At 45.6% G+C, this 25,503-nt stretch overlaps 1 protein-coding gene across 1 annotated transcript in view; it reads right to left on the bottom strand.

Annotated features, from left to right (window-relative positions):
- LOC123764050 (uncharacterized) overlaps positions 1 to 25,503 on the bottom strand; it is a 112,399-nt gene that overhangs the window by 23,234 nt on the left and 63,662 nt on the right. Inside the window, exon 6 of the mRNA XM_069339533.1 lies at positions 18,196 to 18,396. Within this exon, the coding sequence (XP_069195634.1) occupies positions 18,196 to 18,396 (201 nt within the window). The remainder of the gene's footprint in view (positions 1 to 18,195; positions 18,397 to 25,503) is intronic.

The raw sequence follows: 25,503 nt of genomic DNA on the forward strand, positions 1-25,503 counted from the left end.
TTCCCATTCTGTCTCTCCCTCTTCGCACATTTTCCCTCCCTCCCTCTCTCCCTCTCTCCTGTTCCCTCTCTCGTTAACCTAGCCATCCTCTCTCCCAGTGGGTGAAACATGTTTGAGTAATGTTGAATTTACATTATGTCAACATTATCCATATTGCATCAATGTGATTGAAGTTGCATCAATGTTATCAACGTTGACTCAACATTGATAATATTGTAATAAGTTGAAGACACTCTATGGACAGTGAAGCCACATGTCATGCTTCATAGGACTTGTTGGTTGTCACAATAGAAGCCAATCCTACTTTAAGGGGGGGCACGGGGGTCGTCCACAACCACCCTATGACACTCCCCATACAGTTACACATCACCCTGCAAAGTTTGTTGAAGCTCCAAGTATCTGGCCCCAAACTGAAGGCCAGATGCCCCAAGTGTCTGTTAAAGCTGGCCCCAAACATCTGGCCCCAAGCATCTGGCCCCAAGCATCTGGCCCCAAGCATCTGGCCCCAAACTGGAGGCCAGATGCCCCAAGTGTCTGTTAAAGCTGGCCCCAAGCATCTGGCCCCAAGCATCTGGCCCCAAACTGGAGGCCAGATGCCCCAAGTGTCTGTTAAAGCTGGCCCCAAGCATCTGGCCCCAAACTGGAGGCCAGATGCCCCAAGTGTCTGTTAAAGCTGGCCCCAAACATCTGGCCCCAAACTGGAGGCCAGATGCTCCAAGTGTCTGTTAAAGCTGGCCCCAAGCATCTGGCCCCAAGCATCTGGCCCCAAGCATCTGGCCCCAAACTGGAGGCCAGATGCTCCAAGTGTCTGTTAAAGCTGGCCCCAAGCATCTGGCCCCAAACTGGAGGCCAGATGCTCCAAGTGTCTGTTAAAGCTGGCCCCAAACATCTGGCCCCAAACATCTGGCCCCAAACATCTGGCCCCAAGCATCTGGCCCCAAACATCTGGCCCCAAACATCTGGCCCCAAACATCTGGCCCCAATCATCTGGCCCCAGACATCTGGCCCCAAACATCTGGCCCCAAGCATCTGGCCCCAATCATCTGGCCCCAAGCATCTGGCCCCAAACATCTGGCCCCAAGCATCTGGCCCCAAACTGGAAGCCAGATGCCCGAAGTGTCTGTTGGAGCTGGCCCCAAGCATCTGGCCCCAAACTGAAGGCCAGATGCCCCAAGTGTCTGTTAAAGCTGGCCCCAAGCATCTGGCCCCAAACATCTGGCCCCAAGCATCTGGCCCCAAACTGGAAGCCAGATGCCCGAAGTGTCTGTTGAAGCTGGCCCCAAGCATCTGGCCCCAAACATCTGGCCCCAAGCATCTGGCCCCAATCATCTGGCCCCAAGCATCTGGCCCCAAACATCTGGCCCCAAGCATCTGGCCCCAAACTGGAGGCCAGATGCCCGAAGTGTCTGTTGGAGCTGGCCCCAAGCATCTGGCCCCAAACTGGAGGCCAGATGCCCGAAGTGTCTGTTGGAGCTGGCCCCAAGCATCTGGCCCCAAACTGGAGGCCAGATGCCCGAAGTGTCTGTTGGAGCTGGCCCCAAGCATCTGGCCCCAAACTGGAGGCCAGATGCCCGAAGTGTCTGTTGAAGCTGGCCCCAAGCATCTGGCCCCAAACTTCCAGACGAGGTATTGGGGCCAGCGGGCATCTGGCCTCCAGTTTCAGAATGACATTCACTCTTAAAGGTTTTTAAGAGTGACTCCCCATATTCCCCTCTTCCTTCCCCCTCTTCCCACTTTCCCCTCTCTCCCTCTCTTTACCCCTTCCCTACCCCCTCCCCTCGCTCCCCCTTTCCTACCCCCTCCCCTCGCTCCCCCTTTCCTACCCCCTCCCCTCGCTCCCCCTTTCCTACCCCCTCCCCTCGCTCCCCCTTTCCTACCCCCTCCCCTCGCTCCCCCTTTCCTACCCCCTCCCCTCGCTCCCCCTTCCCTACCCCCTCCCCTCTCTCCCCCTTCCCTACCCCCTCCCCTCTCTCCCCCTTCCCTACCCCCTCCCCTCGCTCCCCCTTTCCTACCCCCTCCCCTCGCTCCCCCTTTCCTACCCCCTCCCCTCGCTCCCCCTTCCCTACCCCCTCCCCTCGCTCCCCCTTCCCTACCCCCTCCCCTCTCTCCCCCTTCCCTACCCCCTCCCCTCTCTCCCCCTTCCCTACCCCCTCCCCTCTCTCCCCCTTCCCTACCCCCTCCCCTCTCTCCCCCTTCCCTACCCCCTCCCCTCTCTCCCCCTTCCCTACCCCCTCCCCTCGCTCCCCCTTTCCTACCCCCTCCCCTCTCTCCCCCTTCCCTACCCCCTCCCCTCTCTCCCCCTTCCCTACCCCCTCCCCTCGCTCCCCCTTCCCTACCCCCTCCCCTCTCTCCCCCTTCCCTACCCCCTCCCCTCTCTCCCCCTTCCCTACCCCCTCCCCTCTCTCCCCCTTCCCTACCCCCTCCCCTCGCTCCCCCTTTCCTACCCCCTCCCCTCTCTCCCCCTTCCCTACCCCCTCCCCTCTCTCCCCCTTCCCTACCCCCTCCCCTCGCTCCCCCTTTCCTACCCCCCCCCCTCTCTCCCTCCTCCATGTCGTCTCTCCCATATTTCTCAGGTTCGGGATCGTTCTCGACGCACACTCGAGAATTCTGGGTTTTAATCCCGTGCAGGACAGAAATGGTTGGGCACACTTCCTTTCACCTAGTGCCTCTGTTCACCCAGGAGTAAGTAGGTAGTCAGCTTGTGGGGTTGCTTCCTGGGCGGGGTTAGTAATGCCACCTTGGGGGGGTAGGGGGGTCTTTATATAAACCTAACATGTATGAATACACTCGGGCTTCCTGTCCCCCGACACAATGAATTAATATTATTATTGTTCCCCTCATGTCCCAACCCGCCCCACCAACCTCCACAGACAGACATTTATAATTATATAGAATAAACAGGACGAGTGACTGGTTCACGGAATACCAAATCCCAGAAGACATTGACACATTTGTTGATGACCTTAATCACCACATTAAGCACTGTCTCAGAGTTCCGCGCCCTACGCCTCGCCGCAGTAACCCTCAGAAGAAGAAAATAAAATGGTATGAGAACGACTACATAAAGATGCTCAATGCAAATGTTAGGAGCATGAGATGAGAGTACCGGAGACATCCCACTGACAGCAACCAAGAACTGTTTAAAACTGTGTCAAGTAGCCAGGTGTTACGGACCCGAGTCCAGCGTCCGAGCACGGAGCAGTGACGACAACGCCATCTGCCAGTCTGCTCCCGAAACTCCCTCCAAATGGACGGCACCATCTAGTGAGGACAGGATATACCGGCCACAGGGGCTGGTTTCCCGTCTTGATCAGCTCATAACATAGCCGCTGCTGACCTCTGGTGAGGTGACGCTTAGACAGCAACGCCATCTATGGAGTGGATAGGTGGGCGTTTGTGTCTAAGCCTGTAAGTGAGGTGCCCTAGGGTGTCCCTAGTACTGATGACGTGTCTGATTACAGAGTCGACCTGGGACTGCTGGATTGGATGATGGGCAGTCTACCCAAGGCAGCCAAAGTCTCTCCACGTGTTTGCTGAAGAAGCTGTGAGTTACTCCCGGACGAACACTGCTGAGAGTGTTAGCCTGCCTAGGACGTGGCAGAGTTGAGGAATCGTTGTACCCGGGGGTTGACTGGTGGAAGAGACTACTGTGGTGCTATATAGAGGAGAGTGATCAGCGGGATCACACGAGGCTCCTGCCTAGGGCTCGCAACCCTACTATCGGTCGTGGAGGGGCCTACACAGCGGAGCTGATTGGAACCTGCCAGCTACAGGCTGGATTTGTGGTTGAAGGCCTCCACGACGGTGCACCCAGTGAGACTGTGATTTGGCTGGCCTGTGGCCAGGGTAGATTCGCCTAGGGAATCGAAGGATTCATCGTGAGGCCACAAGAAGAGAACCAGGGCTACTCGTCTTGAGCACCGTAGAGCATCCTGTGTCTTCAGAGGAAGACAAGTTAATGTACATAAGTGTAGTTATAGCCCCAGCGAGTGACTGTTTATATATTTATTTATTGGTGGTGGTGAATATATATTTAAATTAGTGCATTTTTATCCCTTCCCCTTTAATTTACTTGCGTTACGGAACACACCCCTTGAAAGGCACTACTAACTTGGGGCCGGACACCCAAACTCAAATAACATCAGAGAAGATCAGTTGCGACCCAATAGGGCAATAGGGCCGTAACACCAGGGAAGAGAAGATTAAAGAGCGGGAAAGACAATGGCTTGAGTTCACTAGCTCTATTGGACGGGAAACATCTGCAAGACAAATGTGGGCAAAAATTCAGATAGCTAAGGGGGGCAGAGCCCGGCCTGTGGCTCACAAAGACCCCCAGGGTAAGACTGAGGAACTAATTCACAAGTGGAGTGATGCAGCATCCTCCCCCTCCCTCCCTGCAGAAGTATGCAAAGAACAGCTCCTGCGACATGATGACAGAAGGATTAGGATAACAAGAGCACTGTCTAGTGATGACGAATATGGGGAACCAATCACAGCCCAGGAAGTAAGGGGCGCTATGAAAAAGGGTAAAAGTACTGCACCTGGTGAAGATGGCGTCACCTACGACATACTCAATGCACTGTGTGAAGTGTCTGGGAATCCACTACTCCTCCTGTTTAACAAGTCATTCCTAAGTGGAGTGCTGCCCACACAATGGAAACACGCAATAATTGTTCCCATACCGAAACTCAATGACCCTGGCAATTACAGACCTATCAGTCTTATTTCATACACTTGCAAGATGCTTGAAAGGATCATTCTAAACCGACTGTTGCACAAAATAAGCAGGTTAGGGGAGGGGGTCAATGGATTTGTTAAAGGACGGAGCACAGCAAATTGTAAAGTTAATTACCTGGCTAATGACACAGCTAAGTACTCTGTATTTGTCGATATCAAATGAGCTTTCGACAAAGCACAGGGGATTGCGATCCTGGACGAGCTTGCATACATGGGTGTCAAGGGGGAGACTCATGAAATGGGATGAAGACTACCTCACAGGGAGGAAAGCCAAGGTCTGCTTCAATGGAGCAGTCTCCATAACAATGAATATGGAACTCGGGACCCCCCAAGGCGGAGTCTTAAGCCCTACACTATTCAATGTACTTATGAACGCCATTGCAAATATTAATTTTCCGGAAGGAACACAACAAGTGGGATATGCAGATGATGTTCTAATACAAGCTCCCACCTTGGGAAAAATTGAACAGTCCATTGAACTCCTTGGAAGGAAATGTATTGAGCTCGGTTTCACTCTCTCCACAAACAAGACAAAAGCATACTCTCATCACAAGAGGGGAGAAAATGAAGAACTACAAATTAATGGTGTAACACTTGAATGGGTTGACCACTATCGGTACCTTGGCGTCACTGTCGGCTCTAACAAGGGGAAGAAAGAGGAGCTCAACAACTCATAGGAACATGCAAAAGTCGACTCAGGGCACTGAAAGCTATGACCTGGAATGGACATGGAGCCTCTATTGCCGTGCTTAAAATGATGTACATAGCCTATGTGCGCTCCGTCATAGACTATGCAACACCAGTTTCATGCATCTACTCCCAAAGCGATATGAAAAGGCTCGAAAGCATTCAGAATGAAGCCATGACAATCATTCTTGGAGTTCCAAGAACTGCCAAAACGACCAATCTACAAGAGGAGTTGTCCCTCCCCAGTGTTAAAAGCAGAATTAAGGAGCTGAATGCTAAGCATGCAATTAGGATAGCCAGAGATCCTCATTACAATGATATTGCTAAGAAAAAACTGAGTTCTGTGCTACTTTCAGGGGGAAACAAGAGAAGCAAAAAATGGCATCACAGATCAGTCTGCTACCTCGAAGAACTTCACCTGCTTGAGCAAGCCCCCGTGAGCTCATGCCTGTAGAGAGGTTATCTCCCTGGGAGGATGACTCGTGCAAGATTATCATCAATGAAATGGCAATGAAAAAATCCCACATGTTACCACAAGAAATGAGGCACAAGTATCTCGAGGAAATTTATAAGGAAGCCGGAGATGAACTAGATCAAATCTACACTGACGGGTCATCTAACCCTGTCAATGGCAGGGCTGGTGCAGCATACACTCTAATTAAGGATAATGCTTTTCAACGCAGAAATGAAGAAAAAGCACGTATTGAGAACTATGCCTCTTCATCGCAAGTAGAGTTAACTGCCATTGTTATGACGTTAAGGTTTCTTGAACGAAACACTAATGGTGCAGTGATTTGCACCGATTCGAAAGCAGCACTGCAAAGCCTAAGTAAAAATCGGGCAGAAAATCTTGCAATAGTCGCTGAAATTAAGAGTTGTGAGAGTACTTACCAATCAGGGAAGAGTCGTCAAGTTTCTGTGGATCCCCTCCCATGTTGGAATATGTGGGAATGAACGAGCAGATGTTGAAGGCGCTGAAGGAGACCATATTGAATACTTCATACCCAAGACTCTTCAACAAATTAGAGGTATTGTCGGGCAACATCACCGTGACAAGGTAACTGAGGAAAGGAGGATAGAAGCACAAACCAGTGAATCTGTACGATGGTACAACATGGTTGCAGCTGGCAATCCCAATCATTATGGACAAAGTGGAGGAGGACGCAGGAGAGAATCAGTAATAGCGAGAATCCATCTTGGATACAAATATCCATGGAGATACGGAATGGAAACAACAGTTGATCAGCGAAGCTGCAGAATCTGTGGTGAGAGTGACGGACACCGCCTTGACCACTATCTACGTGAATGTGAACACCTGAGAGACATTAGAAGTATGTGTAGAATAATAAACCCCACATTGTTTGAATTAGGAAAACACTATTTGTTAAATATTGATACTGTTCTTAAAAGATTCTCCCATTTTGCACCCGCAATATAACGTAAGCTTTTAAGGGTTGACATATGTTAATCTTCTTGTTTGAGGAGCTGTTCACTTGAGACAGTTAAGCAAGTCCCAGCTGTACTCACCTAGTTGTGCTTGTGGGGGATGAGCTCTGGCTCTTTGGTCCCGCCTCTCAACCGTCAATCAACAGGTGTACAGATTCCTGAGCCTATTGGGCTCTATCATATCTACACTTGAAACTGTGTATGGAGTCAGCCTCCATCACATCACTTCCTAATGCATTCCATTTGTCAACCACTCTGACACTAAAAAAGTTCTTTCTAATATCTATGTGGCTCATTTGGGCGCTCAGTTTCCACCTGTGTCCCCTTGTGCGTGTTCCCCTTGTGTTAAATAGCCTGTCTTTATCTACCCTATCAATTCCCTTGAGAATCTTGAATGTGGTGATCATGTCCCCCCTAACACTTCTGTCTTCCAGCGAAGTGAGGTTTAATTCCCGTAGTCTCTCCTCGTAGCTCATACCTCTCAGCTCGGGTACTAGTCTGGTGGCAAATCTTTGAACCTTTTCCAGCTGTGTCTGGGTACAAGTGACATGATGAACAACCCAGCAGGTTTTCATCCTTTTGGGGAGTATTTTACATGCTGCTATGGCGGTGTGTCCACTCACACACGGCGCTGTGTGAGTGGACACACCGAGTGAGTGTGTGAATGAGTGGAGTGGCGCTGCCCAATAAACTCGCCCCTCGGGGCAAAATTTAATTTTTTTTTAATTATATAGAAGGGGTTCGTGGCCACACCTGACGGTCTCTTCCCACACTCCTTCCACCCTTTTCCCCTCTTCACCCCCCCTTAACCCCTCTTGTCCCCACCCCTTGACTCCCTCCCCTCATCCCCTACCACTGCTGCTGCTAAAGCCATTTTAGGTCCAGATAGACGCAGTCAACCCAACCATCTTTCTCGCAGTATCTCTGTGGCTCCATCATAATAACTAAGAGTTGTTACACAGGATCTTCGTGTTCGAGAACCATACTGTGTCCATTATTATGTCATTACTCTCCACATGTTCTAACCATTTGGTTTTAACTATTGTTCTAGTGTTTTGACTACCACACTTGTTAATGATACGGGTCAATAATTTAGAGGTTCTTCTCTACTGCCATGTTTATGGACTGGTACTGTGGCCTTTACCCATATATCTGCTAAGACTCCTGTGCACAAGGATGTCTGGAGTATCAATAAGAGAGGAACTCTACTGTCATGTTTATGGACTGGTACTGTGGCCTTTACCCATATATCTGCTAAGACTCCTGTACACAAGGATGTCTGGAGTATCAATGAGAGTGGAACTCTACTGCCATGTTTATGGACTGGTACTGTGGCCTTTACCCATATATCTGCTAAGACTCCTGTGCACAAGGATGTCTGGAGTATCAATGAGAGTGGAACTCTACTGCCATGTTTATGGACTGGTACTGTGGCCTTTACCCATATATCTGCTAAGACTCCTGTACACAAGAATGTCTGGAGTATCAATAAGAGTGGAACTCTACTGTCATGTTTATGGACTGGTACTGTGGCCTTTACCCATATATCTGCTAAGACTCCTGTACACAAGGATGTCTGGAGTATCAATAAGAGTGGAACTCTACTGCCATGTTTATGGACTGGTACTGTGGCCTATATCCATATATCTGCTAAGACTCCTGTACACAAGGATGTCTGGAGTATCAATAAGAGTGGAACTCTACTGTCATGTTTATGGACTGGTACTGTGGCCTTTACCCATATATCTGCTAAGACTCCTGTGCACAAGGATGTCTGGAGTATCAATGAGAGTGGAACTCTACTGCCATGTTTATGGACTGGTACTGTGGCCTTTACCCATATATCTGCTAAGACTCCTGTGCACAAGGATGTCTGGAGTATCAATGAGAGTGGAACTCTACTGCCATGTTTATGGACTGGTACTGTGGCCTTTACCCATATATCTGCTAAGACGCCTGTGCACAAGTATGTCTGGAGTATCAATAAGAGAGGAACTCTACTGCCATGTTTATGGACTGGTACTGTGGCCTTTACCCATATATCTGCTAAGACTCCTGTACACAAGTATGTCTGGAGTATCAATAAGAGTGGAACTCTACTGCCATGTTTATGGACTGGTTCTGTGGCCTTTACCCATATATCTGCTAAGACGCCTGTGCACAAGTATGTCTGGAGTATCAATAAGAGAGGAACTCTACTGCCATGTTTATGGACTGGTACTGTGGCCTTTACCCATATATCTGCTAAGACTCCTGTACACAAGTATGTCTGGAGTATCAATAAGAGTGGAACTCTACTGCCATGTTTATGGACTGGTTCTGTGGCCTTTACCCATATATCTGCTAAGACTCTTGTACACAAGTATGTCTGGAATATCAATAAGAGTGGAACTCTACTGTCATGTTTATGGACTGGTACTGTGGCCTTTACCCATATATCTGCTAAGACTCTTGTGCACAAGTATGTCTGGAGTATCAATAAGAGTGGAACTCTACTGCCATGTTTATGGACTGGTACTGTGGCCTTTACCCATATATCTGCTAAGACTCTTGTGCACAAGTATGTCTGGAGTATCAATAAGAGTGGAACTCTACTGTCATGTTTATGGACTGGTACTGTGGCCTTTACCCATATATCTGCTAAGACTCCTGTACACAAGTATGTCTGGAATATCAATAAGAGAGGAATGCTCAGCTCAGTTGCACATTCTCGCAGCACCCAAGGTGAAACTCCATCAGGTCCAACTGCTTTATTTCTAGCTTAGCAGGGACGCTAAGCCCCGAAATCCTCTCAAGATAACCTCAAGATGTTGCTTGTAGTTCTTGCATGTTTGATAGTTAGGCCTCTTCCTATATTGACGTAATGACTGGCATATAAAGTCTACCTTGTGGACGTATTACGAAAATATGCAATAAATGAAAACTGGTTCGATTTCAATCAGACTTTTTTGACTAGTTGTGTATAAAATTGGGTTTAACTGGTGCAAGTCTGAGCATCGTAGCATAAATAGGAAGGGAGAAAACATATATTGAATTATGTGTCAAAAATGTTCCAAAATGGTCAAAAATTATCATCAAACACAAGTGTCAATTGAAATCATGTCTATGACTCTAAGCTGTCACAATAGCATATAATAAAGTATTTTAATATTTACTTTTATGCCCAACAAAATTTAAAACAAAAAAATTAAGATTTTTTTTTTAACAAATTTTTTCTTATATTTTTTATGAGCCAATTTGCATGCAACTTCTACAGCTTACAGAACTTAAGCCTATCTGTAAGGATGCAAATTTTGGAGGACACTGAAGTCGACGTCAACCACAGGTGGCAGAATATTTGATCTTATTTATTGTCAACTAACAAAATTAACTCTCCACTTTAATTTTTTCAATTTACATGAAATTTATACCTTGTATGTAGAGTTTACGTCTCTACAACACTGTAGAGTTTACGTCTCTACAACACTGTAGAGTTTACGGCTCTACAACACTGTAGAGTTTACGTCTCTACAACACTGTAGAGTTTACGGCTCTACAACACTGTAGAGTTTACGTCTCTACAACACTGTAGAGTTTACGGCTCTACAACACTGTAGAGTTTACGTCTCTACAACACTGTAGAGTTTACGTCTCTACAACACTGTAGAGTTTACGTCTCTACAACACTGTAGAGTTTACGTCTCTACAACACTGTAGAGTTTACATCTCTACAACACTGTAGAGTTTACGTCTCTACAACACTGTAGAGTTTACGTCTCTTCAACACTGTAGAGTTTACGTCTACAACACTGTAGTTTACGTCTCTACAACACTGTAGAGTTTACGTCTCTACAACACTGTAGAGTTTACGTCTACAACACTGTAGAGTTTACGTCTCTACAACACTGTAGAGTTTACGTCTCTACAACACTGTAGAGTTTACGTCTCTACAACACTGTAGAGTTTACGTCTACAACACTGTAGTTTGCGTCTCTACAACACTGTAGAGTTTACGTCTACAACACTGTAGAGTTTACGTCTACAACACTGTAGAGTTTACGTCTACAACATTTTAAAAACAATTTATTCCTAGGTTCATTTATTGATTTTATAAATATTTGCAAACATGAAATATTGGCATATATTTTGGGGGGAACTTTGACTAAAAAGATAAAGAGTAAAACTAAACATATTGGATAATCCTTGGTATAAAAATCCTTTATTATATGCAAATGTGATAGATGAGTGTCACAAAAATGATTTAATTTAAAAATTGTCTTTGTGGAGTATTATTGAAAATGTGTAAAATTCGTTAAACAAAAATCCGCCATTTGTATTTAGGGTGAGATACTGAAACTTACAACAGTTGCAGCCCGTCTTATATACAACTAGTAAAAAAAAGTTTTGTTGATATTAAACAACATTTAAAAACAGCGTAATACGTCCCCTTCTTAGTTAAAATACCAGTTTATTTTATGTGCTAAACTTTGTTTCATTTGTGCTTGACAGTTTGTAGTAGTAAATGTGTGTGAATCTGCGCGTTGTTGTGAGAGGAGCGTCCCTGCACTCCAGGAGGGCGTGAGGGCCCACGCTACACACACACACACACACACACACACACACACACACACACACACACACACACACACACACACACACACACACACGGAAAAGGAAAAGGGAACATGTTCCTGAAAATTGCATATACCAACATAGATGGAGAGAGGTCAAAAACTTTGGAGTTGCAAGATATAATTCAGCTTAGGGTCCCAGATATTGACGCCTTATCAGAGACGAAACTTGAAGGAAATATATTAAGTGAAGTTGTATTCCCAAGGGGCTATTCAGTTTGGAGACATGACAGGAAAACTAGGAAGGGAGGAGGAGTGGCTGTGCTGGTGAAAGAACACCTGAAGGTAAGAGTTAATATTTGAAAACCCTCGAGATATTGACATAATGACATTGCAGGTCTGGAATCAGGATGATAAGCTGATAATTTTAAATGCCTACAGCCCACTAGCAAGCAACACATGGGCAAAGGAAGAACTGGATGTCAAACGAGAGGGCCTGATCATGGTCATGAGAGATATTATTGTACAAGCAGATAAAGATAAATCACGACTGTTGATACTCGGGGACTTCAACTTTAAAGCAATAGACTGGGAGGCCTATGAAGCAAGAACAGACGACTTTTGGACAGGCAGATTTGTGAACCTCATTCTGGAGACATTCTTGTATCAACACATAAAGCAGGCCACAAGAATGAGGGAAGGAGATGTACCGTCAGTACTGGATCTAGTATTCACCAGGAAAGAAGAAGAGATATTTGACATCCAGTACCTTCCTCCCTTGGGAAAGAGTGATCACGTCCTGTTAGACATTGATTATGCTTTAAGATATCATCTAGAAGAAAATGGGGACATTGAAACAGTTGATAAACTCGATTTAAGGAGAGGACACTATGGGGAACTTCGAAATTTTTTTATTGAGTGTAATTAGACAGAATTGTTGCTAGGCAGGGAAGTAAATGAAATGTATGACAAATTTTGCAAAATATACGATAAAGGCATAGAAACATTCGTACTAAAACAGAGATGCAGGGCCAGAAAACAGGATTGGTATAACAGAAATGGCAAGAGGGCAAGAGACCAAAAGACACAAAAATGGAATCAGTATAGGAAGAGGCCAAACTCCCAAACATACCAGCGATATAAAGATGCGAGAAACAACTATACGGCAGTAAGGAGAGAGGCAGAAAGAAATTTTGAAAACGGGATAGCGGATAAATGTAAAACAGAACCGGGCCTATTCTACAAATTCATAAACAACAAATTGCAGGTAAAGGATAATATCTAGAGGTTGAAAATGGGAAACAGATACACGGAAAAGGAAATGTGTGAAACATTAAATGAAAAGTTCCAAAGTGTGTTTGTACAAAATGAAATCTTCAGAGAACCAGACAATAAGAATTCTTGAGAACAACATAGAGCGGATAGAGGTGTCTAGAGACGAAGTGGAAAATATGCTAAAGGAGCTCAGTAAAAACAAAGCAGTTGGCCCAGATGGAGTTTCACCATGGGTTCTGAGAGAATGTGCATCTGAGCTCGGCATTCCACTTCACCTGATCTTTCAGGCATCCCTGTGTACAGGAATCGTAGCAGACGTGTGGAAACAGGCTAACATAGTTCCAATCTACAAAAGTGGCAGCAGGGAAGATCCCCTTAATTATAGACCTGTATCATTGACAAGTGTAATAGTGAAAGTATTGGAAAAACTAATCAAAACTAAATGGGTAGAACACCTGGAGAGAAATGATATAATATCAGACAGACAGTATGGTTTTCGATCTGGAAGATCCTGTGTATCGAATTTACTCAGTTTCTATGATCGAGCCACAGAGATATTACAGGAAAGAGATGGTTGGATTGACTGCATCTATCTGGACCTAAAAATGACTTTCGACAGAGTTCCACATAAGAGGTTGTTCTGGAAGCTGGAAAATATTGGGGGGGTGACAGGTAAGCTTCTAACATGGATGAAAAATTTTCTGACTGATAGAAGAATGAGGGCAGTAATCAGAGGCAATGTATCGGACTGGAGAAATGTTACAAGTGGAGTACCACAGGGTTCAGTTCTTGCACCAGTGATGTTTATTGTGTACATAAATGATCTACCAGTTGGTATACAGAATTATATGAACATGTTTGCTGATGATGCTAAGATAATAGGAAGGATGAGAAACTTAGATGACTGTCATGCCCTTCAAGAAGACCTGGACAAAATAAGTATATGGAGCACCACTTGGCAAATGGAATTTAATGTGAATAAGTGCCATGTTATGGAACGTGGAATAGGAGAACATAGACCCCACACAACCTATAAATTATGTGAGAAATCTTTAAAGAATTCTAATAAGGAAAGAGATCTAGGAGTGGTTCTAGATAGAAAACTATCACCTGAGGACCATATAAAGAATATTGTGCAAGGAGCCTATGCCACGCTTTCTAACTTCAGAATTGCTTTTAAATACATGGATGACGAAATACTAAATAATTTGTTCACGACTTTTGTTAGGCCAAAGCTAGAATATGCAGCGGTTGTGTGGTGCCCATATCTTAAGAAGCACATCAACAAACTGGAAAAGGTGCAAAGACATGCTACTAAGTGGCTCCTAGAACTGAAGGGCAAGAGCTACAAGGAAAGGATAGAGGCATTAAATATGGCAAAACTAGAAGACAGAAGAAAAAGAGGTGATATGATCACTACATACAAAATAGTAACAGGAATTGATAAAAACGATAGGGAAGATTTCCTGAGACCTGGAACTTTAAGAACAAGAGGTCATAGATTTAAACTAGCTAAACACAGATGCCGAAGAATTATAAGAAAATTCACTTTCGCAAACAGAGTGGTAGACGGTTGGTACAAGTTAGGGGAGAAGGTGGTGGAGGCCAAGACCGTCAGTAGTTTCAAAGCGTTATATGACAAAGAGTGCTGGGAAGACGGGACACCACGAGCGTAGCTCTCATCCTGTAACTACACTTATGTAATTACACACACACACACAGGTTGTGTGGTGAGAGCTAGTGAGGTGCCCCTCACTGTGTGAGGTTATTGACCTCCATATTGTTCAAGTGACTTGAACTGTAATCGTTAATTGGGTGAGTGAGTAATTATTCTTAGTGTATTATCCCATTTCCTGTGTTTTAATAGATGTAATGTACACACTTTGATTGTTTGTTGAGTCCCGCCAATTACAAAATGTGATACCAGTCCCACGTGGTCACTCTTGTGTTTTAAGTGTTTATAAAGGCATATGGGTTCTACAACCCTGGTTTAAAGTAACATTGCAATACTATAAGAAAGTAAGGACGGGTTTTGTGAGCCGTACTCTTGGGTACGGCCTTTAAGCTTTCTTGCCCTTACATTGAACCCATTTTGTTGTCTTTTCGTCTTTGGCCCACTCACAATTTTTAGTGAACCAATCTTGTTTTCTGGTCCTGCATCTTATTTTTTTTTGTATGAATGTTTGTGGGCCTTTGTCATATGTTTCACAAAATTTGGCATACATCTCGGTAAGTAAAGTGGGAAGTGAAGGTGATATTGAGACCTTACAAAGAGATCTGCATGAACTCCACAAGTGGTCAGATGACTGACAAATGCTTTTTAATGTCAATAAATGCCAGACCTTGCATGTGGGGCACAACAGTCTACGTCACAACTACCAAACAATAAATGCCAGACCTTGCATGTGGAGCACAACAGTCTACGTCACAACTACCAAACAATAAATGCCAGACTTTGCATGTGGAGCACAACAGTCTACGTCACAACTACCAAACAATAAATGCCAGACCTTGCATGTGGGACACAACAGTCTACGTCACAACTACCAAACAATAAATGCCAGACCTTGCATGTGGGACACAACAGTCTACGTCACAACTACCAAACAATAAATGCCAGACCTTGCATGTGGAGCACAACAGTCTACGTCACAACTACCAAACAATAAATGCCAGACCTTGCATGTGGAGCACAACAGTCTACGTCACAACTACCAAACAATAAATGCCAGACCTTGCATGTGGGACACAACAGTCCACGTCACAACTACCAAACAATAAATGCCAGACCTTGCATGTGGAGCACAACAGTCCACGTCACAACTACCAAACAATAAATGCCAGACCTTGCATGTGGGGCACAACAGTCCACGTCACAACTACCAAACAATAAATGCCAGACCTTGCATGTGGAGCACAACAGTCTACGTCACAACTACCAAACAATAAATGCCAGACCTTGCATGTGGGGCACAACAGTCCACGTCACAACTACCAAACTGACAACACAACCTTACAACAGACAGATGAAGAAAAGGACCCTGGAGTCAGACTCCATCATTCACTACAAGTTGCACAACAAGTGGGAGCGGCAGTACAAAAGTGAACCAAACCCTGGGAATAATGCAGCGTACCTTTACCTTCAAGGAAAAGTTGTTCTCTGGAGCGGTGTCTCTGGTGCGCCCCACCACCTGGATTATTGCACCCAGGCATGGAGACCTCATCATCTTCACAAACACAGCTGCTCTGGAGAAGGTGCAACACCGGGCAACAAACATCATCCCAGAGCTAAGTCATCTCTCATATCAGGAACGGTTGAGGGCCTCAGGGCTAACAACACTACAGACCAGACATGACGGGCCGGATCTCATCGAAACCTTTAAAATACTGAACAATTTAGAGTATGTTGATCGGGACAATTTCTTCGTAAGCTCAGATGTAATATGAACGAGGAGCAACGGGTTCAAGCTCAAGAAGCCACAATGTAGGACAGAAAACAGGAGAATCTTTTTCACCCATAGGTTTGTGAACACCTGGAACCGCCTACCCTCCGAAGCTGTAAACGCCAAAAATCTGCTGGGTTTTAAATACAGCTGGAAAAGATCATCAGGGCAAATTTGACAAGCCACTGGCTTCCTGTCCTCGTCAGGTAAATTCAGGTAAATAACTTCCTTGCCTAGCAACAAGTCTGTCCAATTAAAGTCATTAAAATTGTGTTGAAGTTCCCCAAAGTGTACTCTCTTGAAATAAAGTTTATCAAGTGTTTCAACGTCCCCCGTTCTCTTTTAGATTATATCAGAACGCATATTTAATATCCAAGTGGACATGATCACTCTTCCCCACGGGTGGAAGGTGCTGGGTGTCGAATATCTCTTCTTCTGTCCTGGAACTCCAGTATTGACGGAACAGCCCCCTTTCCCCATTTTTGTGTTTCCCTAAGTAATTACTCAAGTGTTGGTACAGGATGAGAGCTACGCTCGTGGTGTCCCGTCTTCCCAACACTCTTTGTCATATAACTCTTTGAAACTACTGACGGTCTTGGCCTCCACCACCTTCTCACTTAACTTGTTCCAACCGTCTATCACTCTGTTTGTGAAAGTGAATTTTCTTATATTTCTTCGGCAGCTTTAGTTAGTTTAAATCTATGACCTCTTGTTCTTGAAGTTCCAGCTCTCAGGAATTTTTCCCTATCAATTTTATCGATTCTCGTTACAATTTTATACATAGTGATCATATCGGCTCTTTCTTCTACCTTCTAGTTTTGGCATATTTAATGCTTCTAACCTCTCCTCGTAGCTCTTGCCCTTCAGTTCTGGGAGCCACATAGTGGCATGTCTTTGCACCTTTTCCAGTTTGTTGATGTGCTGCTTAAGAAATGGGCACCACACAACCGCTGCATATTCTAGCTTTGGCCTAACAAAAGTCGTGAACAATTTCTTCAGTATTTCACCATTTATGTTTTTAAAATCAATTCTGAAATTAGAAAGTGTAGCATAGACTTCTCACACGATGTTCTTTATGTGGTCCTCAGGTGATAGTTCTATCTAGAACCACCCATAGATCTCTTTCTTTATCAGAATTCTTAAAAGATTTCTCACATAATTTATAGGTTGTGTTCTATGTCTATGTTCTAATATTCCACATTCCATAACATGGCATTTATTCACATTAAATTCTATTTGCCAAGTGGTGGTTCATAACCTTATTTTGTCCAGGTGTGTGACAGTGGAGACAGAGAAGGTGTGTAATTACCTAAGTGTAGTTACAGGATGTGAGCTATGCTCGTGGTGTTCCGTCTTCCCAGTACTCTTTGTCATATAACGCTTTGAAGCTACTGACAATTTTGGCCTCCACCACCACTTATAACTTGTTCTAACCATCTACCACTCTGCAAATGAAAACTTTCTAATATTTTTTGGCACCTTTGTTTCCTTAACCTGAATCTGTGACCTCTTGTTTGTGAACTTGCTGGTTTCAGGAATTCCACTTTGTCAATTTGGTTGATTCCTGTTAGTATTTTGTAAGTGGTGATATTATCACCTGTAATATCAAATAGAAGAAAAAGAGGTTGTAATATCACTCTTTTTCTTCTATATTCTAGTTTTGGCATGCAAACAAACACAAATTTCAACTGATATAATAAACTATAAATAATTGAATAAGTCATAAGAAAACTCATGATTGTGGTGTAGAAACAGAACATATTATTCATATTTTATAAAGAAAACATCCCAGTACAAACTATAAACAATTTCGGAGTCTACAATAATGTGGTTGAAGATAAGTTGACCAAATCACACATCAGAAGATGGCGAACCAATGACTTATCAGTCTGACCTGGACCATTATCAAGTCCTATGTCACATAAGACTTGATGATGGTCACCGACATTATCAAGTCCTATGTCACATAAGACTTGATGATGGTCACCGACAGACCAAAACATCGTCATTTCTCCTTCTTCTGATGTATAGTTTAGTCATTATAAAGAGATTCTTACCTGCCAACCATAACCAGACTCGTGACCTTCCTGTACATTGTTGAGGATGCGACCTTCATACGGACCAAACACAAGACGAGGGGTAAGTTCAGCATTGGTCCAAACACCCAAACCAGCATCCTTTAGTTTGGAGGGACAGATACTTAGTGGCCAAGGTGTGGTCAGTCGAGCACGATCCTGTACACTACCATCACGCAGTACCTGTTGGACAACAATGACTCGTTGAAGAGGTTTAGTTTGGAGGGACAGATACTTAGTGGCCAAGGTGTGGTCAGTCGAGCACGATCCTGTACACTACCATCACGCAATACCTGTTGGACAACAATGACTGGTTGAAGAGGTTGAACAGTGAGTTGTTGTTCAACATCTTCACTGAAGATGTTGAAGAACAACTAAAAGGAAAAGTTAAAGAACAGCAGCTCACTGAAGATGAACAAGTCACTGAACATACTGAAGAACAACAACTCATTAAGAATGTTGCAGAACAAATCAATAAAGATTACACTCGTCCAGGATAGTGATGCAACATTGGCAATACTTGGAAGGAATCAGAAAAATCTTAAACCAGGAAACATTAATGAGAAAGTTTGGAATTGAAATAGGAAAAAGAAAAGGGGATGGGAATTAATTTGGTTGAGAACAATATAAATTATAACACAACAAATCCTTGGAGAGGGAATTGGGTACATGACTAGGGGGACCACTTATGTCCCGTGTGCTGCCTCTTGGGTCACCTAACAATTGGGTACATGACTAGGGGGACCACTTATGTCCCGTGTGCTGCCTCTTGGGTCACCTAACAATTGGGTACATGACTAGGGGGACCACTTATGTCCTGTGTGCCGCCTCTTGGGTCACCTAACAATTGGGTACATGACTAGTGGACCACTTATGTCCTGTGTGCTGCCTCTTGGGTGACCTAACAATTGGGTACATGACTAGGGACCACTTATGTCCGTGTGTGCTGCCTCTTGGGTGACCTAACAATTGGGTACATGACTAGGGACCACTTATGTCCGTGTGTGCTGCCTCTTGGGTCACCTAACAATTGGGTACATGACTAGGGGGACCACTTATGTCCTGTGTGCCGCCTCTTGGGTCACCTAACAATTGGGTACATGACTAGTGGACCACTTATGTCCGTGTGTGCTGCCTCTTGGGTGACCTAACAATTGGGTACATGACTAGTGGACCACTTATGTCCGTGTGTGCTGCCTCTTGGGTGACCTAACAATTGGGTACATGACTAGTGGACCACTTATGTCCGTGTGTGCTGCCTCTTGGGTGACCTAACAATTGGGTACATGACTAGTGGACCACTTATGTCCGTGTGTGCCGCCTCTTGGGTCACCTAACAATTGGGTACATGACTAGTGGACCACTTATGTCCGTGTGCTACCTCTTGGGTCACCTAACAATTGGGTACATGACTAGTGGACCACTTATGTCCTGTGTGCTGCCTCTTGGGTCACCTAACAATTGGGTACATGACTAGTGGACCACCTATGTCCCGTGTGCTGCCTCTTGGGTGACCTAACAATTGGGTACATGACTAGTGGACCACTTATGTCCGTGTGCTGCCTCTTGGGTCACCTAACAATTGGGTACATGACTAGTGGACCACTTATGTCCGTGTGCTACCTCTTGGGTGACCTAACAATTGGGTACATGACTAGTGGACCACTTATGTCCGTGTGCTACCTCTTGGGTGACCTAACAATTGGGTACATGACTAGTGGACCACTTATGTCCTGTGTGCCGCCTCTTGGGTCACCTAACAATTGGGTACATGACTAGTGGACCACTTATGTCCGTGTGCTACCTCTTGGGTCACCTAACAATTGGGTACATGACTAGGGACCACTTATGTCCCCGTGTGCTGCCTCTTGGGTCACCTAACAATTGGGTGCATGACTAGGGGGACCACTTATGTCCTGTGTGCTGCCTCTTGGGTCACCTAACAATTGGGTACATGACTAGGGGACCACTTATGTCCCGTGTGCTGCCTCTTGGGTCACCTAACAATTGGGTACATGACTAGGGGGACCATTTATGTCCCGTGTGCTGCCTCTTGGGTCACCTAACAATTGGGTACATGACTAGGGGACCACTTATGTCCGTGTGCTGCCTCTTGGGTCACCTAACAATTGGGTACATGACTAGTGGACCACTTATGTCCCGTGTGCTGCCTCTTGGGTCACCTAACAATTGGGTACATGACTAGGGGGACCACTTATGTCCGTGTGCTGCCTCTTGGGTCACCACCTGTATTTACTAAAGAGGAACTTAACAATATGCCTTCAGCCGAACAAGTCTATGTGGGTGGGGACGAGGACAGGTTGACGAGTTTAGCAGTTACCAGGGAGGATGTTCTTAAACAAATAGTAAAACTCAAACCAAACAAATCCCCAGGGCCGGATGAAGTGTTTGCTAGGGTGCTTAAAGAATGCAAAGAGGAGCTTTGTGACCCACTGTCAACCATATTTAATAAATCAATAGAGTCAGGCAGAGTGCCAGAGTTTTGGAAAGTTGCTAATGTGATACCAGTTTTTAAGAAAGGAGATAGATCACTTGCGTCTAACTATCGACCAATTAGCCTAACGTCTATTGTGGGAAAGTTACTCGAATCTATAATAGCAAATAAAATTCGTCTTCATCTTGAAAAACATAAATTAATAATTGAGTCGCAACATGGTTTTATAAATGGCCGTTCATGTTTAACAAATATGTTATCTTTTTATTCTAGCATTGTTGAGGCAGTTGATAGTGGTAAGGATTGCGATGTTGTATACCTTGACTTTAGCAAAGCTTTTGATACAGTGCCACATGAAAGACTGATTAAAAAAATAGAGTCTCATGGTATTGGGGGTGCTATATTAAGCTGGATTAGGGCATGGCTATACCAAAGGAAACAGAGAGTTAGTATAAATGGAATCAAGTCAGAGTGGGAAAATGTTGTAAGTGGAGTGCCTCAAGGCTCTGTCCTGGGACCTCTGTTGTTTATAATATATATAAATGATTTAGATTTGAAATCTAAATCATTTTTGAAATTTGGTTTTGAAATGGTCAAAGGATTGGCAGATGCAGTTTAATGCTGATAAATGTAAAGTTCTGAGGTTAGGTAATGATGATAGAGTTACAAGATACGAGCTAGATGGTGTTGTGATTGCGAAGTCAGATTGCGAAAGGGATCTGGGAGTTATGATTAGTAAGAATTTAAAACAAAAGGATCAATGCATAAATGTTCGTAATAAGGCAAATCGGACACTTGGATTTATTAATCGCAGCGTTAGTAACAAGACACCTGGTGTGGTTCTCAAGCTATATCTTGCTCTAGTTAGGCCCCATTTAGATTATGCAGTTCAGTTTTGGTCGCCATATTATAGAATGGATATAAATTCACTTGAACGTGTCCAGCGTAGGATGACTAAGTTAATTCCCCAAATTAGAAATCTTTCATATGAAGAAAGATTAACAAAGCTTAAGTTGCATTCACTGGAAAGGCGAAGAGTTAGGGGTGACATGATAGAGGTTTACAAGTGGATGAATGGACATAACCGGGGGGATATTAATAGGGTATTAAAAGTATCAACACAGGACAGAACACGAAACAATGGGTATAAATTGGATAAGTTTAGATTTAGGAAAGACTTGGGTAAATACTGGTTCAGTAACAGGGTTGTTGATTTGTGGAACCAATTGCCGCGTAACATTGTGGAGGTGGGGTCCCTCGATTGTTTCAAGCACGGGTTGGACAAGTATATGAGTGGGATTGGGTGGTTATAGAATAGGAGCTGCCTCGTATGGGCCAATAGGCCTTCTGCAGTTACCTTTGTTCTTATGTTCTTATGTTCTTAACAATTGGGTACATGACTAGTGGACCACTTATGTCCCGTGTGCTGCCTCTTGGGTCACCTAACAATTGGGTACATGACTAGGGGGACCACTTATGTCCGTGTGCTGCCTCTTGGGTCACCTAACAATTGGGTACATGACTAGGGGACCACTTATGTCCTGTGTGCTGCCTCTTGGGTGACCTAACAATTGGGTACATGACTAGGGGGACCACTTATGTCCTGTGTGCTGTCTCTTGGGTCACCTAACAATTGGGTACATGACTAGGGGACCACTTATGTCCTGTGTGCCGCCTCTTGGGTCACCTAACAATTGGGTACATGTCTAGGAGACCACTTATGTCTGTGTGCTGCCTCTTGGGTCACCTAACAATTGGGTACATGACTAGGGGGACCACTTATGTCCTGTGTGCCGCCTCTTGGGTCACCTAACAATTGGGTACATGACTAGAGGGACCACTTATGTCCGTGTGCTGCCTCTTGGGTCACCTAACAATTGGGTACATGACTAGGGGGACCACTTATGTCCCCGTGTGCTGCCTCTTGGGTCACCTAACAATTGTGTACATGACTAGGGGGACCACTTATGTCCTGTGTGCCGCCTCTTGGGTCACCTAACAATTGGGTACATGACTAGGGGGACCACTTATGTCCGTGTGTGCTGCCTCTTGGGTCACCTAACAATTGGGTACATGACTAGGGGACCACTTATGTCCTGTGTGCTGCCTCTTGGGTCACCCAACAATGGAGGGTGCCGGGCTGGATTTAAATGCCCCGCAGCTACACGGGGTTCACATCAGCTTCCTCAGGGCTCTTATAAACAGACGCCATTTAAAACAAATTGTGGACAACATTGCCAGGTGTGAGAGCCTCAGTACTGAGTGAGCCACCAAGGCTGGCACACGCAGCATGAGCTCACAGCACTGCTGTTCAGCTTGTGATCACAGCATCGTCTCATAATGTCAAAATATATATGTAACTGATATTATTTAGCCATGATAGTATTACAGAAGACCCCTGACTGTGAAAACTATGACCAGGAGTCTGATAATAGCAGGATTGTTGTGATAACTTGCGCTCTGCTAGTATTGTGGGAGGAGTAATGTTGAGGGAGGGAGGCGTGTGGCGTCGTGTGCTGACTCTGTGTGTGGTCACCTGTTGCTGTCTACACCCACCATACCAGGGAGGCGTGTAGCGTCGTGTGCCGACTCTGTGTGTGGCCAACTGTTGCTGTCTACACCCACCATACCAGGGAGGGGTGTGGCGTCGTGTGCCGACTCTGTGTGTGGTCACCTGTTGCTGCCTACACCCACCATACCAGGGAGGCGTGTAGCGTCGTGTGCCGACTCTGTGTGTGGCCACCTGTTGCTGTCTACACCCACCATACCAGGGAGGGGAGTAGCGTCGTGTGCCGACTGTGTGTGTGGCCAACTGTTGCTGTCTACACCCACCATACCAGGGAGGGGAGTAGCGTCGTGTGCCGACTGTGTGTGTGGCCAACTGTTGCTGTCTACACCCACCATACCAGGGAGGGGTGTAGCGTCGTGTGCCGACTGTGTGTGTGGTCACCTGTTGCTGTCTACACCCACCATACCAGGGAGGGGAGTAGCGTCGTGTGCCGACTGTGTGTGTGGCCAACTGTTGCTGTCTACACCCACCATACTAGGGAGGGGTGTAGCGTCGTGTGCCGACTGTGTGTGTGGTCACCTGTTGCTGTCTACACCCACCATACCAGGGAGGGGTGTAGCGTCGTGTGCCGACTCTGTGTGTGGTCACCTGTTGCTGCCTACACCCACCATACCAGGGAGGGGTGTAGCGTCGTGTGCCGACTCTGTGTGTGGCCACCTGTTGCTGTCTACACCCACCATACCAGGGAGGGGTGTGGCGTCGTGTGCCGACTCTGTGTGTGGTCACCTGTTGCTGTCTACACCCACCATACCAGGGAGGGGTGTAGCGTCGTGTGCCGACTCTGTGTGTGGTCACCTGTTGCTGCCTACACCCACCATACCAGGGAGGGGTGTAGCGTCGTGTGCCGACTCTGTGTGTGGCCACCTGTTGCTGCCTACACCCACCATACCAGGGAGGGGTGTGGCGTCGTGTGCCGACTCTGTGTGTGGCCAACTGTTGCTGTCTACACCCACCATACCAGGGAGGGGTGTGGCGTCGTGTGCCGACTCTGTGTGTGGCCACCTGTTGCTGTCTACACCCACCATACCAGGGAGGCGTGTAGCGTCGTGTGCTGACTCTGTGTGTGGCCACCTGTTGCTGTCTACACCCACCATACCAGGGAGGGGTGTAGCGTCGTGTGCTGACTCTGTGTGTGGCCACCTGTTGCTGTCTACACCCACCATACCAGGGAGGCGTGTGGCGTCGCGTGCCGACTCTGTGTGTGGTCACCTGTTGCTGTCTACACCCATCATACCAGGGAGGGGTGTAGCGTCGTGTGCTGACTCTGTGTGTGGTCAACTGTTGCTGTCTACACCCACCATACCAGGGAGGGGTGTGGCGTCGTGTGCCGACTCTGTGTGTGGCCACCTGTTGCTGTCTACACCCACCATACCAGGGAGGGGTGTGGCGTCGTGTGCTGACTCTGTGTGTGGTCACCTGTTGCTGTCTACACCCACCATACCAGGGAGGGGTGTAGCGTCGTGTGCTGACTCTGTGTGTGGCCAACTGTTGCTGTCTACACCCACCATACCAGGGAGGGGTGTAGCGTCGTGTGCTGACTCTGTGTGTGGCCAACTGTTGCTGTCTACACCCACCATACCAGGGAGGGGTGTAGCGTCGTGTGCTGACTCTGTGTGTGGCCAACTGTTGCTGTCTACACCCACCATACCAGGGAGGGGTGTAGCGTCGTGTGCTGACTGTGTGTGGTCACCTGTTGCTGTCTACACCCACCATACCAGCTTAGTGGTTCACTATGGTGAACATAAATGTTGATACTTATTACACTATTTATTAATTTTATATATTCATATATATACAAGAAGGTACATAGGGATTGTGAGGCTACATAGCATAGTGATTACATACTTGTAAAGCCACTAGTATGCGCAGCGTTACTGGCAGCTCCTTAATCTAACAGATAATTTTAAGTAGGTAAATACTAGCAAAATTTATAAAATGATAACAGGTATATTGCAAGAAAAAATGAGATGAGAAAGATTTGTAGGTATATTAAAGCACATCGGTACCTCTGATTGATTGCACTGACAGCTTGAATGGTAATTTGACAAAGATTAATAGGCACAATACAGCATATTGATAGCACTTATAAGACAGCAATGATCACAATGGTAAAGCTGTTCGGATTAGGTCCATAAAGATTGGGAGATTGGGTAGCACTATATACAGTGCAATTTTAAAGCACAGAGTAGGAAACTATGAAGATGAAATTAGGTACATTTTGGTTTTGTTTTTGAATGAGGCAAAAGTTGGACAACTTTTCAATCCA

Source organism: Procambarus clarkii, chromosome 5 (assembly GCF_040958095.1).
Source record: "Procambarus clarkii isolate CNS0578487 chromosome 5, FALCON_Pclarkii_2.0, whole genome shotgun sequence".
NCBI lineage: Eukaryota > Metazoa > Arthropoda > Malacostraca > Decapoda > Cambaridae > Procambarus > Procambarus clarkii.